General features: G+C 35.6%; 1 protein-coding gene across 5 annotated transcripts in view; it reads right to left on the bottom strand.

Moving 5' to 3' along the window:
• Positions 1 to 13,195, bottom strand: part of CNTN5 (contactin 5) — a 709,446-nt gene that overhangs the window by 21,142 nt on the left and 675,109 nt on the right. For all 5 annotated transcript variants that reach the window (XM_071803584.1, XM_071803595.1, XM_065832157.2 and 2 more), the window contains 2 exons: positions 6,061 to 6,131; positions 2,996 to 3,230 (listed from right to left, as the gene is read on the bottom strand). In XM_071803584.1, the coding sequence (XP_071659685.1) occupies positions 2,996 to 3,230; positions 6,061 to 6,131 (306 nt within the window). The remainder of the gene's footprint in view (positions 1 to 2,995; positions 3,231 to 6,060; positions 6,132 to 13,195) is intronic.

Raw genomic sequence — 13,195 nt, 5'->3', positions numbered from 1 at the left:
TTTATTTTCAATATCTTGTACCTTTAAATTTTTTATTCTCTATGGATCAAAGGTTCAGTGTGTTGTTTCAGTATGTTCTAGCATGAATCTGATACCATTATTTTCCTGGCAGAAAGTACAGTTAGGAGATTTCTCCCTGTTCTGTTCACTGTCCTTTCAGCCTCTGGCCTTTCTCGGAACAGGCAGCCCAACATGCTGTGTTCTCCATGGCTCTGGTGCCTCTCTCCCTTGTTAAAGGGTTTCTTTATGACATGTTCAGGCTTGTCTTTCCCTGGTGCTGGAGCACTTCTGTTTTTTCCTTCTGTTCTGCCTTTTATTGAAGATAACTGCATATCTTTTTTTTCATTCTACACTGTATCTTCTGTGTATCACCCCCATTCCCTCTTCAGAACTGGTTGGTGGTCCCATCATCTCTTTTACTTCACTGAAACATCTGACCTCTCTTTTTCTTCTTCTCTTCTTGATTGTTTGCTTTCTTCCTTTCCTAAGGTCTCCAGGAAAGACTCCTCCTTCAAAATTTTCTACTGCATTAAGCCGTCTTTTCGAGTCACATTTGCTTTTCTTCCTCCTGAGTTATTCACCTAGTTTTGTACAACTTTCTATCTGCTTCTCCATTCTCCAGGGAGACCTTATTGCCACCTTTTAGTACTTAAAAGGGGCTTATTAGAAAGATGGGGACCGACTTTTAAGCAGGGCCTGTTGCAACAGGGCAAGAGGCAATGGTTTTAGACTAAAAGACAGGAGATTCAGGCTAGACATGAGGAAGAGGTTTTAGATTTCCTTAGACAAATTTGTTATGCCAGTAAACAATCATAGATCCATCTGTAGATGTGGGAAACCTTTTAGTATGCAACACAAAGTTTCCTTATCTTTTAATAATTTTATCCTAGGCCTTTATTCTAGCTTTTGCAGAGCAGTTAATTGAGTGTGTGATGAAAAGCAAGTGAACTAAGAGTTCGCTGGATCAGCCCTAGGACGATAATGTATTGTCCTGTCAATCTTCATTTAATATCTCCTCTTCAATAGAAATCCTGAGATAATCTGTATCCAGTTGTTTAGCTCCTGAAGTGTGAAAGTCCATACCTCTTTCCAAACCAGTTCCTCCTTTTTTCACACCAAGCTGAAACACCTGTTGTTCTCAGTCTCCATATTGCCCAGATCTTAGCTATTATAAACTGTCATTATTCCTTTAAATTATCAGTACATCACCTAGGGTTATTCTGGAGAAAAGCTTTTTATAAATTAATTTTGCACTGTATTGTCACAGCAGCCCATATTTTTTCCTCAAATACAAGTCTTACGAAGCATTTAGCCCCACAGAATTCCTTTTACCACCAGAAAGTCCAACACACAGACACCTACAGAGACTGAATTAGCAAAGCTATGATGTGAGGTACTTTCAAGTAAATGACATATAATCAGAAAAGTTGGTTTCTAGTGATAGTCTTTGGGAGCACAGAGAGAAAGTTAATTTTAAGAATTCTAATTAGACAATTTGCAAGCTTCATATTTTAAAAGAATGTTAGAAAAATTGATTTATATCTTACTGATTATTCCATTTCAAGCCTTATCCAAATAACAAGCTAAGGACTACTTATTACAATTCATCATCCAGCTTTCGTTGAAATAGCTTTCACTATTTAAAAAAAGAAAATCCATTAAGGTTTTACCTCCCTTCTCTTGCAAAACTCTATAGTTATTTAACTTTCTGATTAGAGTATGAAACTGTTAAATAATAAAAACATTGCCATCAGTCTCATTGAGGAACAGGAAAGTGAACTGTAAAATTTCCAACTTGCACTTGGCAATTTATACATTTTAAAATATAATTGTTTTTACAATAATATGAATACTTAGTAATGCTGATCCAAACAATGGAACATAAACAAATTACTGCAATTGCTTTTAGCAATATCAGCTTTTCCAGCCTCTATAATTACCATGAGAGAGTAGTATCTGCTTAGCATGAGAAAGAGTATCTGTTACATTGTGGGTCCAAAATTACGCATTTATTGTGGGCTAATATGGGATAATACTTTATGTTTTCCAGCTTCCCATGAAACACCATTATATTCACACTACATTTTTGTAGACATAGTATGAAGTTCCTCCCACCTGTACCAGGACTGTCCTTGTTTTATTCTGTTAACAGGAGACAGTGAGCTAAGTCATGGATAGTATACTCAAGAAAAATTGAAATATATAACATCTGGTAATGGAGCTGCTCAAAATATTCCCGTAGATAACATTTATTTACCTTTTGTGTGTACAGAAATTTCCATAGACTGGCTTCTGCCAATACAGAATGACTTCTTTTACTAGTATAAATTAGTCTCTATTTTTTTTTTCCACAAAATACGTTTGAGAGTTATGTCGACATAGAAATTTTCAAGAAATATTTTTCATTTTTTTTTCTGAACTATGGCAATAATTCACATTGAATATTTGGACATTAACATAAATTCAGAACTTTAATACTTATGAACTGAAAAAGAAACAAAATAATAGAAAAGAAAAGAATAAAATTGCATTCTGTGGAGTTTTAGTATCCATTAAATAGGAAACAAACATGCATAAATGACTTTTTTTTAGCCTTGGAGCTTTTGTCTGATTAACACATCAAAGAAAGTATCATGAACCTCAGAAATATTAGAAAATATCAACCTTTCTTCGCTCATTGTTAGAGCAAGCAGCCCACCTTGAAGTTAAGACTACAGATTTCATGTTAGGGATTCAGCTTCATTAAAAGAGATTTTTTTTTTTAGTTAGGACTGATGTGGCTTGAAGTCTATTCCTAAACTTTTGCCACTTGCTTTCTGGGTAATCTTGGCAACTTAGCTCACTTTTTTTCTCTGCGAAACATGTTTAATGTTACTTAGCACTTCTGTAAAGAATTTTGAAATTTAAGACTGAAAAAACATAGTATAATAGAACACAATATAAAAATAGCCCAATATGGTTTATAATATACAAGTTAACTACACATTCAACTGACCTCCTTCAGCTGAGCAGATGACCACAATAGGGCTGAAGGGACCATCTCCTTTGTTGTTGTAAACACCAACTTTCACCTCAAATGGAGTCAGAGGTGGCACACTTTCATCTCTGTAGATGAACTTCGAGGCATCTGAAGATGTCACCATTTTTTCCTTCCAGCCACGTGTTCCATTGGGTCTGAAGGCTACAATATATCCAAATCCTTCTCCATTCTGAAACTCTTCTGATACTGGCTAAAAAATAAAGTTCAGGTAATTATTAGATGTGGTTTTACTAATTTAAAAGGCAGTCACTCAGTAGCTGACCATAATCCGGCTGCTTGTGTGAGAGTGACTCCTTACAATTGTGTTATAGGATTTTACTTATCATGCCTGGGAACACATACAGACAATTGCTTCTGAAGATGAGCCTTGTAAGAGCTCTTTCACCTAATCGTAATAGCCTGTATAGATACTGGGCATTGCCCTGGCGCAGATGCAGGACCCTGCACTGGAACTTACTGAACCTCATGAGGTTTGCATGGGCCCATTTCTTGAGTTTGTGCAGGTCCTTCTGGATGGCATTCCATCCCTCAGGCCACTCAGCTTGGTGTCATCTGCAAACTTGCTGAGGGTGTACTCAATCCCACTGTCTATGTCATTGATGAAGATATTAAACAGTACTGGTCCCAGTATTAACCCCTGGGGGACACCACTTGTTACTAATGTGCATCCAGACATTGTGCCAGTGACTGCTACTCTCTGAGTAAGACTATCCAGCCAGTTCCTCATCCACCGAACAGTCCACCCACCGAATCCATACCTCTCCAGTTTAGAGAGAAGGATGTTGTGGGAGAGTGTGTCAAAGGCTTTGCAGAAGCCCAGATAGATGACATCCATAGCCCGCCCTTTGTTCACTGATTTAGTTACTCCATCATAGAAAGCCACTAGGTTGGTCAGGCAGGATTTGCCCTTGTTGAAGCCATGCTGGCTGTCTTGTATCATCTCCCTGCCCTCCATGTGCCTTAGCATGGCTTCTAGGAGGATCAGTTTCATGGTCTTCCCAGGCACAGAAGTGAGGCTGATAGGTCAGTAGTTCCTGGGGTCCTCCTTTCCACCTTTTTAGAAAACAGATGTGATGTTTCCCTTTTTCCAGTCACCAGGGACTTCACCTGACTGCCATGACTTCTCAAATACCATGGAGGGTGGCTTTGCAACTGCATCAGCCAATTCCCTCAGGATTCTGGGATGCACCTCAAGCGGTCCCATGGGCTTATGTATGTTCAGGTTCCTCAGGTGGTCATGAACCAGATCTTCTTTTAGAGTGGGAGGCACTTTGCTACCCCAGTCCCTGTCTTGCAGTTTATCCACTCGAGAAGCGTGGGAAGAGAGCTTGCTAGTGAAGACAGGCAAAGAAGTTGAGTGCCTCAGCCTTCTCCTTGACCATTGTTACCAGTTTACTAGTACAGTAGTCTGTCATGAGTTTTTGGGGTGTTATCCAGGACTTTACGATTAGTTCTTTAGTGGAAATGTCAACACTTGCTTTTAATTGCCTGTTTTTGCGTGTTCTATTCTATCTTTCTATCATTTTTTGAAGAGGTTGTGACTATAGTTAGAAATGGAATAAATCTTTCAAACATTTAAAATATGTAAATATGCCCACTTCACAATTTATGTTCAACACAGATGAAATGCCATGATGTTTTTGTAATTTTAATTTGATTAATGACTTTATGCAGTTTAAGAGGTATGTGAAACAATAGTGTGCTGAAAGTATTAACACTAGGAAGAACAGCACCAGGTATTGATGGAAACAAGGAGTTAATCAGAAACAAGGGGGAATGATTGACACCTTCTGCCTTATTGGTAATTTATATTGCTTAGCTACAACTGAAGAAGCATCAGCTTCCTTTTGTAGGAAAAAAGGTCAATGTATACTGGAAGTTATATTATGGGAATTGCTAATTCTTAACTGTCTCTTGTATTTGTATCACAGGATGGGACACCCATAGGTCTCTGGTTTCTTTTGAAGGAAAAGTTTGACCCTTGATGGACAGGGAGGTACAATGCACTCCAGTAGTCCCCATCTCAAGTGACCTGAGAAACACTATAAAGACACTTTATATGAATACTACATACTAATTTATCATATTAGGGACTGAGAATAGGCCAGTTTACAACAGATACAGTTCTAGCCACCTGATATTTTTGTTTGGGGTTCAGCAAATTCTCTCCCAATAGGAGAGATGCAGATGTTTATAGTTCTAGACTATAAAGCAAACTGAAAACAACTCTGTCTCAGCTGTCTTAGGTAGTTGATGTACTAAAATTTGACATTTTAAGTAGTTACTCAGAGTTCTGTGTGTTTCTTACAGTCTAAATCTCTTTTCAAGTTGCCTAGGTGAAAATGTTTTCCATTAAAATCTCGTGTTTTTATTTGATGACATTTTGTTAGGTGTTATATACGCATATACACATATTTTCTGAATCTGAAACTCTTCATGATGAATCCAGAAGTTTTGAACGCCCCCCCTGAGAAAAGTCTCTGTTCTACTGTTGTTTATGGTTAGCAGAGGAAGCATCTCCCACTCCATCAATTGCCCACTAGCATATAGTCATGCATCTGTGTTGCATCTTGCATCAAAAATATCTTCTCAAAATAAAAGTCTATTTCTGGTCTTTAGTCTGATGTTTTTATGAAATACTTAACAAAATAATTATTTCTTAATTTAAGTTTAAAAAAAAGTTACAATGTTTTCCTTCTCTTCCCTTAGCTATCATTTCATATGGTGTGGCATTTACATAAGATCTACAGAAGTTATAATAAATCAACCCAAGCAGTAGATCCAGAAGAAAAGATCTATGAATTAGCATGACTTTGGAGCTACTGCCATAACGCTCTCTACTCAAACCACATGAAAATGCACATTACTTTGAAACTTGAGAACAAGTGATATTTAAAGAAGAGTATTTTGTGTTCATGTCTTACCAAGATGTGCTGTAAGGAAATCCCAGGACAGTACATTTTACTTTGCCCTCAAAAAAATAAACATGAACCAAACCTTTAATCAGAAAAGTCCCTTACCTCCCATGCTATTACTAATTCATGTCGCCTTCCACTTCTGCCACTTACATTAGCTGGAGGTGTCTTTGGAACTGTGAGCAAAAAGGAAAAAAGTAACAAAACAAAACAGAATGTCCAAGTTATTGAAGTTTTCCCCATAGTAATAAGTTGCTACAGAAGACATGAGACTTTTAAATCAGTACAGAAATAACAAACATAGAACTCTGTGGTAAAGAAAATTTGCTCGTTTCATTTCAAAGAATTCCACAGTCAAGTTAGTAAACTCAATCAAAGTATAGCTGAGAAGAAAAATAATATTGGAACACAAAGCTGTTTAAGCACTGTATCTTCTGCAGATTAACCAGAATTTCAATGTAGAGATCATCAAGGATGTGAAACAGGAATTATCTTGTTAACCTTCGTATTTCTTGAATAGACAACTCAAAATCAAATGCCAGGGAACCTGACATATTTCAGACTTCAGGTAAAATGTTAGGACATTAAGAATATGTCTCTACTATTTCCCAGCTTGTTAGTGACCCAGAATGTTTTAGTTCTTGTAAATTTTTTCTGATATGCTTTACCAGCGAGCCAATGTTCAGAAATTTTAAAAATGCTGGAAGCAGTACTACCCACAGTTCTTTAAAAATTGAGACCACCATTACAGATTTGAAAGCACACATGAGCAGCTGATGAAATTCTTTAAAAGAAATGATAAACATTATCATCAGTGAGAATTGGGTTATCTTATTTGATAAAACCTCAGAAATCTTAACTGTTACATTGGAATTTTATAATTTCTTTTATCTTATTGTCTCTAATGAAGCTCCTAAAATGACTAGTGTATAGAGTTTATTTCCTGTGAGCAGGTAACACGTTAATTCTTTAACTGATAAAATATGTCCTAAAATATAAACTTTCTCTTTTCTTCCTTACAACAGTACATAAGTCATTGGTAAAAAAGTACTGTGAGGCATAAACTGTTAAGGCCTTATTGTATATTGTTTAGCTTATTTACTGAGTAGCACTGTGCCTTTGAACTATAGAAAGAAAAGATACATTTAAAGAAATGTTCACAGTCCTCTCTATTTTCTGTGTTGATCATTAACAGCTTAAGTTCAATGAAAGTATACGTTTTACTAGATCCTCGAGGATCATGTAAAATTTCAAAATTCATTTGTGTCATGTCTTTTTGAACTCTCCTTTAAAGAACATAAGTCCAATTCTATTTTTTCTCATAAATGATGCAAACTCACAAAGCTTATGAATTGCTTTTGATTTACACTGTTGGAAATGGGGTAAGAGCCCTTTTATCTGTGATTCTTACAAGACTGATAGGGGACGTTTCTAATGGGTGAAACATCTCTCTCCAATAAAGCCGGGTTCATCTGGCAAACATGGTGCCTTAGACTTTCTTCTCCTTCCTTCCTTCCTTCTTGCCTGCCTGCCTGCCTCCCTTCCTTCTTTTGTTCCTCCCTCCCTTCCATCTGTCTCCCTACACACATGCTAAATGATATCTTTCATAGTTACTCTCTGCTGAAAACTCTTGACTTCTGTATAATCAGATGATCAAATTACTTTGCAGTTTAACTTTAGCCAGTGGGAAAACAGGTATCCAGGTCCAGGCTCCTTTTCCAGTGAATGCAGAGTTTGGGGGTGGTTCATCCCATCCAAATATAACTGTCTAAATAATGTTGAGGATTGTTTAGACTCCAGTGACTGGACACATGAACCGACTTAGTTTAAGTCTTAAGACTTGATTTTACATGGCAAAAAGTTAATCAGATTTTCCTTTCAGAAATAGAATTGCCCTATGGATTAGGAAAAAAAAAAAAAAGAAGAAGAATAAAAACAATTGTTATGCACCACTGTGATGAATGTTCTACAGTGAAAAAATGCAGATGAAGAATCATTTGCCAGTTAATTAACATGCAAAGTTTATGATGCCATCTCTAATGGAGCATATTTAAACCTTGTTTAGCACCCATTTTTCTCTTGCCTTCCTAAGACATTTTTTGGTTAAGTCATAAAAATAAATGAAGTTTTTATGTAGGTGCCACATTACTGATGAGCAACTGTACTGTACTCCTTTAAGGCATCCAACGTGATGGACTCATTTAACCTGCAGTGTCCTCTTTCTAGAGTTTTCTTGTTAACAGCTTTGCAGACTGAAGCCCTATTTAAATGAGTAAGTGTTAAAAGAATAAAACTGTCAAAACGATGAATTTCTTTTGCACCAAACTAAAATGTACATTCACACAGTGAAACTCTCTCAAATGAATAACCATTAAAAGAATAAATGTGTCAAAGTAATAAATTTCCTCTGCACTGCACCAAAGTAGAGTATACACAGTTAGAGGGGGACATTTTCAAATGAGTAACTGTTAAGTGAAGAAAACTATTAAAAGAAAACATTTTTGCCAGGCACTGAGGTTATGTATTAGCAACCATTTCAGCAGCATCACCTTTTTATCAGTGTTATATCCAAACTTACTCACTCATAGCCTAAGTTTATTGTTTTGCAATTAGTGACTTCTCAATCTTTAAGCTGTTAATTCTCGTCACTCATTGAGGTACACTTGCACATAATATACAAGTATGATGACTAAACTTGGATCACAGGATCCATGTGTCCGGGGGACAAGGACATTAGAATCCCTTTTCTTTAGTGTTTATCAAAGCTGAGAAATTAAGTGTTGTTTCTCCTGAATAAATACACCCCAACTAGTCACAAAGAGCCCTATGCTGTGTTAATACAAAGGTTGTAGAGAGGAGGGTGTCAGTCTCTTTTCACAAGTAATCAGTGATAGGACAAGAGAAAATGGCCTTAAGTTGTTCCAGGGGAGGTTTGGATTGGATATTAGGAACAATTTATTAACTGAAGTGTTGTCAAGCATTGGAGAACAATGCCCAGGGAAGTGGTTGAATCACAGTCCTTGGAGGTGTTTAGAAGATGTGTAGATGAGGTTCTTAGGAACATGTTTAGATGTGGACTTGGCAGTGTTAGGTTAAGAATTGGACTTGATGATCTTAAAGCTCTTTTCAAACCAAAACTATTATATGATTCTATAATTTAACAAGAAGATGAGAGAATGTCACCGACTGGAAAGTGAATCACTCCTTGGTTTAAAACTGGTCTTCATGATCATAAAATGTGTCTATGCTTAGTTTAATCCTATGTCTGTAATTCTTATCAAAGCCTTCTCATTAGCCCCTTTGCCATCTACCTATTCTCACTTCTTTCCTATTTTATTCTTCGGGATCAGGTCAGCTCTTCTTTTCTTTTGTTTCTTCAGCCTCTGGTAAGGTTGAGACTTAAAAACCAGGTCTCTCTGTTGTTCCAGTGATGCTAACAACAAGTAGTACTAAAAACTGTTCTGAAATACATGGTACCTAGATGTAGTTCATTGTAAATAATGTGTGTATGCTGGAACGTGTTGGTGTCAAAACATCCACTTCAGGCAACCAAACAAAAAGCTTGAAGTGACTTTGCCGGGAGTTTGATTTGAAGAGAGACAGCAGGTTTTGTTTCTTATTGTTTTCTGTTTTCATGGAAATACTGTCATATGCTGAAAATGAAAGTCTAATTAAACATTTAAAACTTATCTCCCCCAAACCAAACAAAATAAAAAACCTTTAATGTTTTCTCTAAGAGCAGGCACAAAGAATGTAGCTCTCAGCAGTCCTATGAAACATTTGACAGTGTGCTTCAACTATAAATGAAGAAAAGGTGGTATGGAAAGGTAAAGCTTAAACATGAAGCCATGGCCAATTGTTTAATAATTTGTGTGTATCTTATAATTACAAGAGAAATATGTATGAAAATCAGTGGGTTTTGTTTAGGACAAAACGTACAGACAGAACTGATGTTGCTGAGGGCTTTGTGTATGGGAGTATTGGTTACAAAGTGCTGAAAAGTGCTGACAATGCCACCTATACATTTTAAATTTGTATTTAAATTTAAATTTTGGGAAAGCTTTTGGAAGTAATAGGTAACACTGTAGCTATGAAACCATGAACATTTGGGGTATATGTTAGCTTTTTTTGCCAGAGTTCCACTGTGCTCAACATTTTGAAAACTGCTCTGTGCTTTAGGGTGCTTAAATTAGGTTTTTGGTTTAGAGTTGTAAAATTTCCTCTCTCTTCACTCTGCATGGCTGACTGGTTGACAGAAAAAAAAAAAAATTATATATATATATATATTTTTTTTTTTTTTTAATGAAAACTTTTGATTTTGGTAGATTGTCTCATTCAAAGATTTTGGATAGTCATATTTGGGTAAAATATTGGAAATTATTAAACATTTCATTTTGACATGACAAATGAAATGTAGTAATTTGTGTTTTAAAAAGAGGTATAATTTGATCTTTGCTTCATTTTTTTTTTTAAATAGAAAAATTAAAACTGGAAAGACAAATGAGGATATTTTGGTTTTGGTTAGTTTAGAGATGCCATAGATTTTTAACTTTTATCCAAAATTATTATTTTGCTTCTAATTTACTAAATAAGGAAAATCTACATTTTGTTTAAAATCAGTTTTATTCTCCCCATTTTTACTTCAGCAAGTGAACTGAAAAGTCTTTTAAACTAGATTTGCTTAGATAGGAAAATAAAATGTCACATTGAACCTGGAAAAACAGAAAGTACTTGAAAAACATTTAATTCTCTTTTTAATGTTCCAATCTTGTAAAGAAACTTAAAAAATGTTATTGAATGACTAATTAATCAGTTTGAAGTGTTTCTGTTTTGTCTTTTATTTTTTTTTTCCAAGTAAAACTTGAGTGGCTTTTTTCAGTTCTCTGTCTTTTGTTTATTATGAAGAGAAATTACAGATTCTTAATTTTGTAACATCTTATTTTTTGTGCAGAACAAAAGTATGTATCAGCCAAGTTTATAATTGATTTTAGTATTGCTGTAGAAACATGTAGCTAGATTATTCCCTATCCTTCAATTTTGGAATCTGAATAAGTGGGATAGAGGGAAGACAAAGAGAAGTGAGAGTCTTACTGACCTCCTGTTTTTAGCATAAGAAATGCTAACGTGAGCTGCCCAAATTTACAGTGAGTTTTCTGATAAGAAATTGAGTCCAGATTTTCCAAATCCCCATTCTATGTTTTAATTAAAAGGTTTTTCTTACTCTTCTTGAATCCTATGTTCATGAACAGATTTTCCATATGGATATTTTTGTATAAATTCTGAAACATCAAATAAAGCAAAATGAAACAAAATCTTGATATTGCTTCACTTTTTGGGGGAGATGAATTATTAAACTTGGCTTTATCCTTAAGGTGTTTGCTCAAGGTACAGTTGCAGTTATTTATTTCTTATAGAGTTTTTTATATCTTTTAAGATACAGATGTGATTTGAAAATCAACTCATTAGCTGTGGAAAACACTTGGGTAGGGAGAAAAGGGTTTGTCTGAGCTTGACAGAACTTCCTAATGTGAGGACCCAAGCAACAACACACTCAACAGTTTTTTCTTTTCAGCTTTTTGCCTTTATACGTCTACTTAAACATATATATACATATATATATATACACACAAATATACATATATATATATACACACAAATATACATATATATATATATAGGGAGAGAGAGAGAGATATCTCCTGCAGTACACATCTAGGAAACAGAGGAATGTTAAATGAAAACCCTTTCATGGTGTGAAAGGCCAGCCCTCCAGTTCCCACCTTCCCAGGAAAACATTTCACATCTCATCTGTTCAGAAATTAAATGTAGACTGTGCCAGCATCTTAGAAGTGGATGATACACTGTATTCAACTATTGGAAAACAAGAATGCCCCAACTGGTCTTAGGATCTGCATTTTCATTGTTCTCATTTCCTCTGTATTTTTAATATTTGTAATTCAGTAGGAGATAGAATGCAGTTCTGTTGACTGATAATAGTGTTGTTTGGCTGCTGGACTCGGTCTGAAAAACCTCCAAATCACCACATATAAGACAGACATCTCAAATGCTGAGGTATATATGCCAGAGAACCAATTACTTAGCTTTTCTGTTATGCCTTTTAGTAGCATTCTTTGTGAATATGTACTACACATTAGTTTGAGCCTGCAATATTATGTGTTAGTAGCCTGCTGGTTCTAAATATACCCATGCAGTCAATGATTACTGTCTATTTTCTCTTCCTTTTTTTTTCCCCTGTGGAAAAATACGTTTTCTATGAAGTCTTTAGTAGCCCACGCAATCGTCTCCAAATGTCACAGATACAACAAGGTATTCATTTTTTTCTAGGTCAAAAATAGTTATGTTAATGGTAAAAGCTGAAACATCTTTTATACAGTCACAAACAAATAAAACACCCCCAACAACAAAAAAATCCTAATAACAAAAGCAGTGTAAAACAGGTAACTTTTTCTTGGGACAGAGGCATTTCTTGTTGTGCTATGAATTAATTCTAGCTGAGAATAAGAGCAACTTAATGGAAAATAAGGACTTATTAAAAATAAAGTCTGTGTACAATCTGCTACTAATAGAGTGCATTACATCGTTACCTCATAAAATCGAGTTTGCATGCATGATTAGCAGGTTAAACTTTGATTCTGCTCAATTTCTCTCTCCCCATGCTTCCCCATGAATAGATAATGTAATTGATGCTCTGCCCCCAGGTTTCAAATGCCCGACTGCCTTAGTGGAATGCCAGACATGTTTAAATTCATGTTACTGGCTCTTTTCACCTTGTGGACCTGTAAAATATGTATCAAGGCTAGAACTGACAGTAATGCAGCAGCTGGCTATAAGTTAGATGTGCCAGAAAATTGTGGTATTATCCATTCTGATGAAAGTAGCTATGAAAAGCAATCATGTTAACTAACGATGAACTGAGTAACAAGATTAGGGTTTAATCAGAAAATTAAAGCAAGTGGAAACATGTTTATTATTCTGTTGATTTCCTTACACCTTCCTAGGTATTGTTTCTGTGGATATTTTTAGATAATGGACTAACATGAAATGTTGTTACTACCTTGGGGAAGCAGTGATAAAGTAAGGGAGGTGTGGGGAGAGAAAAAGCCTTTAGTCTCCAGTCAAATTAGCTTGTGCCGTTAAATTACAGATGCTGATTTCCATTTCAGTATAAAATAATAGAGGCAGAATCGCACATTTGTTGCCTCTGTGGGTTGTCTACAGA

Source organism: Patagioenas fasciata, chromosome 1 (genome assembly GCF_037038585.1).
Source record: "Patagioenas fasciata isolate bPatFas1 chromosome 1, bPatFas1.hap1, whole genome shotgun sequence".
NCBI lineage: Eukaryota > Metazoa > Chordata > Aves > Columbiformes > Columbidae > Patagioenas > Patagioenas fasciata.
Note: the sequence above shows the minus strand (reverse complement) of the source record. Positions and strands in the feature narration are given on the sequence as shown.